This window comes from Silene latifolia, chromosome 2 (assembly GCF_048544455.1).
Source record: "Silene latifolia isolate original U9 population chromosome 2, ASM4854445v1, whole genome shotgun sequence".
Taxonomy (NCBI): Eukaryota; Viridiplantae; Streptophyta; class Magnoliopsida; order Caryophyllales; family Caryophyllaceae; genus Silene; species Silene latifolia.
Genome location: NC_133527.1, coordinates 133,984,716 through 133,990,715, shown reverse-complemented (window position 1 = coordinate 133,990,715; position 6,000 = coordinate 133,984,716). Strand labels below are relative to the sequence as shown.

At 35.5% G+C, this 6,000-nt stretch overlaps 1 protein-coding gene across 1 annotated transcript; it reads left to right on the top strand.

Moving 5' to 3' along the window:
• Positions 1-1,947: 1,947 nt before the first annotated feature.
• LOC141641345 (endoglucanase 13-like) lies at positions 1,948-4,858 on the top strand. The gene is made up of 5 exons (XM_074450011.1): positions 1,948-2,148; positions 2,512-3,012; positions 3,083-3,232; positions 3,350-3,631; positions 4,255-4,858. The coding sequence occupies exons 1-5, from the start codon at positions 1,948-1,950 to the stop codon at positions 4,570-4,572; spliced, it is 1,452 nt and encodes a 483-aa protein (XP_074306112.1). The 3' UTR covers positions 4,573-4,858.
• Positions 4,859-6,000: the final 1,142 nt, after the last annotated feature.

Sequence of the window (6,000 nt, the reverse complement as noted above, 5' to 3'; positions counted from 1 at the left end):
CCTCGTCCTATCATACAAACACATAAACACTACCAAATCACAATCTACACAAAACCCCTAAATCCCCATATTAGGTTTTAACCAACTTAAAGGAAAAACAGTAAAAAGGGTACATAGATCTTACCCTCAACGCAAGGATCTCAACGGTATAACAAACGATGAAAACTGACCTTCCAAACTCCGGGATTTGCTAACAATGCGATTAAAGGGATGAACGTACTTGCTTTCTCTCTTTGACAGTAATTTAGGTTTTGAAAAGTGTTTAGAATGATGACGGAAAAGATTATATACCTTAATCGCATAATTAACAAAACCCGAGAAATAACTCCCTCAGTAAACCTAGCTACTCGATCGAGTAGCTAAGGTACTCGATCGAGTGCCCCCTTACTCGATCGAGTATCCTAGTTACTCGATCGAGTACCCAACAGGTCAGAAACTATTTTAAAACGCAACTCACCCTTACTCGACAGAGTAAGGCCTACTCGATAGAGTACCAAAAGACTCATAAATACGGAGTATTACACATGTTAGCACAAGCAAGGAGGTCGGAAATGTACTTGTGTTAGTTGGGGAAGATTCCTTGGGGGCACGGTTGAACCTCGACATCAAGGAAGTGAGAGAGGTGGCGATATCTTTAAGGGAGAAGCGACTGGACAGAGTAGCGATGAAGGAGGCCACACTAGATGCTAGAACAATTTGATCCTTCACACTCAGTTTAGTTCACTTGTCATTAGATTGTCCCTTCAAAGGTAAGTCGTAAACACACGCCCAGAGAGGAATATTGAAAAGCGGTGTCTCCGTTAGTTTCCCATCGATATTGGGCTCATTAAAGCACCATACAAACTTATCAAAGTGTTAAGGTTGCCCTTCAAGGACTATAGATTGATCCATCTCATTCTCAAACCGGAACACAAACGTATATATTACGTTTAGCATCAATGACGTTTCCTGTAAACGAACCTTTAGGGTTCCATAACTTGGACATAGTTTTGATTGCCGCTTTAGCGTTAATCGCTTTATGTGTCCAAACTCTACCTACAAGCAACATATTAGTTTCCTCCTCTATCCGAACATCCTTATTACCCCCCTCGTCCTGGACCATAGGTTCCTTCCTTAACCGACGAGAAGATGGACCACCTAACTCTATGCTCAAACGGAAAGAGGATACAAACACAAAAGAAAACCTAAATATGATTTTATTATTAAAGGTTATAAAAGTCATATAAAATTGATTTTTTAATTGTGTTTGCAATTTGAAGGACTAAAAATAATTATATTTTCGTATATAATATATAAATATTAATATTTTATTAAAACTCTTAATTTATCTTTGACCCAACTAGTTGACCCGTTCTGCATCGGGTTTTGACTCTAAGTTAACGGATCATTTTGGGTTCAGGTCGCGAGTCGAGTTTTTTTGGGTCTGGACTCGAAAAAAAGGGTCGGGTCGAAATTTGATTAGTCTGCTAAAAAGGGATTGATTTGCAATAAGTATATCATTAGAAAATAAAAAAAATGATTTTGTATTTCAATTTTCCATAAAATGTCTCTTAAACTTTCCAGTTTTAACGCCTTTAACAGAATAAAAATCTATCGTATCATTAAAAGTTGGATGATTACCTTCTGTATTTATTCAGCATAATCTTCGAATCAGGTGAAGATTATTTAAGTTTTCGTAATACTTTGAACACAAAACTAAACGAAAGGGAAAAAATATAACATTGAAAATTTGAATTGTGTTCATGATTAAATTAGAAACTAATGATATTATAAATTATAAATGGCAGTAGAACCAAATGAATATGGTAACTAAATAATGCAAAAGATAGAGGGGTAATTCTGTATTGTATCAACTATCAATCTCAAGACTATAAATATGATTAGTGAACTATATGTGTAATAATAACTTGTACAGACCCCTGCTATTATCGCACGGTATTGCATGATATGGCATCCATGAAGAACACCCTAAAATTGTTTGTTGTGTTAATATGTATTTTTGTTAATGGAGTTTTTTCTACAAATTATAAGGAGGCCTTAACGAAATCATTGTTATACTATGAAGCTCAAAGATCAGGCATTTTGCCTGCTGATCAACGCGTTAACTGGCGCGGGAATTCTGCTTTAAAAGATGGACAAGACGCTGGGGTACGTACATTTTTCTTGCATGAACTTTTATTTGTACTGTACAAACTTTTTTTTTACGTGAACTTGTACTCCGTATACGAGAATATGACCTTACTTTACGGTTTAGTATTATTTAAGACGAAGATACCTTTAATAATAGGTCGTATGTTTGAATTATTCGTTTATAATCTCTAAGAAATACCCCATGAATTAAACTGACCTCAATTTCAAAAAAATTGTCCATATTTAAATTTGGTAGTACAACAATATCAATTGAACTGATTTTTCTCATATATTATACGAATCTACTTGGTACAAGTTTTTAAAAATGGTAGTAATGACAATATTTTTTTTTTTTTTTTTTTCTAAAAATGAAATAAACAGGTGGATTTGGTAGGAGGATACTATGACGCAGGGGACAATGTAAAATTCGGATTTCCAATGGCATACACAATAACAATGCTAGCATGGAGTGCAGTCGAGTACGGGTCGCAACTGAAGGCCCAAAATGAACTCCAAAATGCATTATCAGGCATCAAATGGGGCACTGACTATTTCATAAAGGCACACCCTCAGCCAAACCTCTTCTATGCCCAAGTCGGTGAAGGCGACTCGGATCACCAGTGCTGGGAACGGCCTGAGGATATGACGACTCCTAGGACGGTTTATAAGATTGATGAGCAGAGCCCTGGTTCTGATTTGGCAGCTGAAACTGCTGCTGCTTTCGCTGCCGCTTCTATTGCTTTCAAAAATGTTGATCCTAAGTATTCTTCCTTGCTTCTTACTCATGCTAAACAGTTGTTTGATTTTGCGACGAGCCATCAAGGAAAATACTCGGATAGTATTCCAGCCGCTGCTAAATATTACTCTAGCAGTGGTTTTCAGGTAACTCATCATCCATTATTTATTTGATGATTGAATTAATGGAATGATGAAATGAAATATGTTTGTTCAGGATGAATTAATGTGGGGAGCAGCATGGTTATATAGAGCGACGAACGAAGATTCGTATAAGCAAATAGTAGGCAACTCTCAAGCTGGTGGAACCAGAACAATGTTCTCTTGGGATGACAAGTATGTTGGTGCTCAAATTCTAGTAGCCAAGGTTGGTATATATATGTATAATAACTTACGCCTTCTATTATTCTCCCGTCTACATAAAACGAAATCGACGTACTGAATAAGGTTAACTACATACTGTGATACTGATGTAAATTAACAGGAAATTCTAGAGGGAAAGGTAGCAAACAGCGGAAATTGGGGACAACATAAAGAGCAAGTAGAAGAATTCTTGTGCAATTGTGTACAAAAGGGGAACCACAACGTGATTAAGAGTAATGGAGGATTATTATGGTTTGATGAATGGAATAATCTTCAGTACACAGTCTCTGCTTCTTTTGCCTTAACTGTTTATGCTGACTACCTCTCTACTTCTGGTCAACCTCTCAAATGCTCTTCTTCTTTGGTCAATCCTTCTGAATTGACTGCTTTTGCCACATCACAGGTATATATATACTATAATACTTGCCTAATTTCAATTCTCCACTTTGATTTTGTGTAGAGCTCGCAAGTCTAACCGAATCTGAGTGGTCCGATTCAAACCCGAGCAAACTCGAATCGATATAATCCCAGAATATCACAAACTGAAATCCATCCGACTCAATAATGACCTGTAACCCGAAACGACATGATAATCAGTGACTCGAACCCGACCCGGTATTGACTCATTGACCCGACAATTATAAAAAGATTAATATTGATCAAAATCAAAGATTTAGTTTGTAGTTTGATACGTTTGACTTAAATAATAATTGAAATACTTATTTTAGTGGCTAAAAATTGAAGTAATGTAATAAAATAATTAGACTCAATAATGACCCAATCCAAACCCAACCTAACCTGATATATTATTTGACTTAAATGAGACGATTCGATAACGACCCGACCTGACCTGAATCTGACTCGACCTAAAAGGATATGATGTCTCGATATGACCCGATTGTCATCCAACGACACACAATACTTGATCACTTGATGTGAGGCCAACAACGAGAATTTTTCAAAAAATCGTATCGAAGTTGCTACTAATTTTAACTGAATTCCATGTTGTTGTTTATTATTTATTAGGTTGAGTATATACTTGGTGCTAACCCACAAAAGAGAAGTTACATGGTAGGATTCGGGTCGAACTACCCTCAAAAGGTCCATCATAGAGCATCATCAATAGTATCCCTTAAGATGAATCGAGCTCCAGTCGGGTGCAGCGATGGGTTCACCAATTGGTTTTACAAGGATCAACCAAACCCGAATATTTTGGTCGGGGCAGTCGTAGGTGGGCCCGATAAAAATGATAATTATGTGGATGATAGGGGAAACTATCAGAAGGCTGAGCCCAGCACATCTACTCCTCCTGGCCTTGTTGGAGTGCTTGCTAGAATTTCTTGATTAATTTAAAAGAGACTAACTAATTAGTCTATCTAATTAGTATGCACTAATTAATTACTCTAATTATTATTATGCACGCTAGATGTAACTACACAAAACTCACGTTGAGGATGAACCATTATGAGAATTATGTACTCGACCAATAAATTTATTACGGGTTTTAGTTCTTGCGCAAATTTGCCAATTTTCCTCGTATTATTACCTAGTTTTCAGGAGCAAAAAAAGTATTTTACTTTTATTTTTATTTTTTTGAGGAAAATAATAAAGCTTACTTTGACCCCAAAAATCTGTCTCTAGAAAATTGTTTGGTTTGATTTTGTTGTTATACATCTCGCAAGTTACAATTCTAGGGACTATTTTGATTGATTACTTTGACCTGGAAAATATGCGATTCTAAGGAATTTTTTCGTTTGATTCTTTATTTTTATACTTCTCGTAAGTTACAGATTAGAGACTATTTTAATTGATTGATGTATCAACGGTTTTAATTTCGAAAAGGTGTATTGTTACTTTGACATGAAAAACATGGGACTTGGAATTGTTTTGTTTGATTTTTTTTAGTTACGTGCAATTGACATACACTATTCTGATTGGTGTATAAATAGTTTTAACTCCTAGAGTATTACTTTGACCCAGAAAACATGTGACACGGAAGAATTGTTTCCAATAAACTTTTGAAGTTACCTGTTATAAAGTATAAAAACTACTCTAATTGGTATATCAACAGTCAATTCATGGACTATACAACCAAATGTATATGTTGTACGGTGCAGAACCTGAGCTTTGTGCCAAAGTATTCGTGCTTTATATTAAAGAATATGAGCTTTATTAAAAAGTATTGAGTTCATTTATTTACACATTAAAAACATGAAATTTAAATTAGCTCAGAAAAAAATACACGTAAGCTCGAATTCTTATACTTGGTTGTACCATACTTATGGTACAACTGGATGTATAATCCTATTTGTGTATCAACAGTTTCAACTCCTGAAATTTTACTTTGACCCAAAAAACATGTGACTCGTTTAGTTTAATTTTTTTAGTTATACGTTATAAACTACTCTGATTGTTATAACAATAGTTTCAACTCCAAAAAAGGTGATACTTTGACCTGTAAAGGGAATGAACCTCATAGATTTCATTAATCACAAATTCTCATTATAGACGGACACTATCCGTCTATACATATAGACGGATACCATTTTTCCTCACAAAATACTCATTTGTTATAAAGTGGGAAACACATGGGAGGTGCCCCACCTTGTCCCCCTACCCATTTTATTAGAGGTCTTTACCCGTCTGTTTGCCCCACCCGTCTATACCAAGACCTATTGTTCATTAATTAAGGTATGATATTGCGTAATCTTATTTATACATCGTAATCAATACGAAAATAAAATACATTAAGTCTTTTGTGAAACCGCTTAC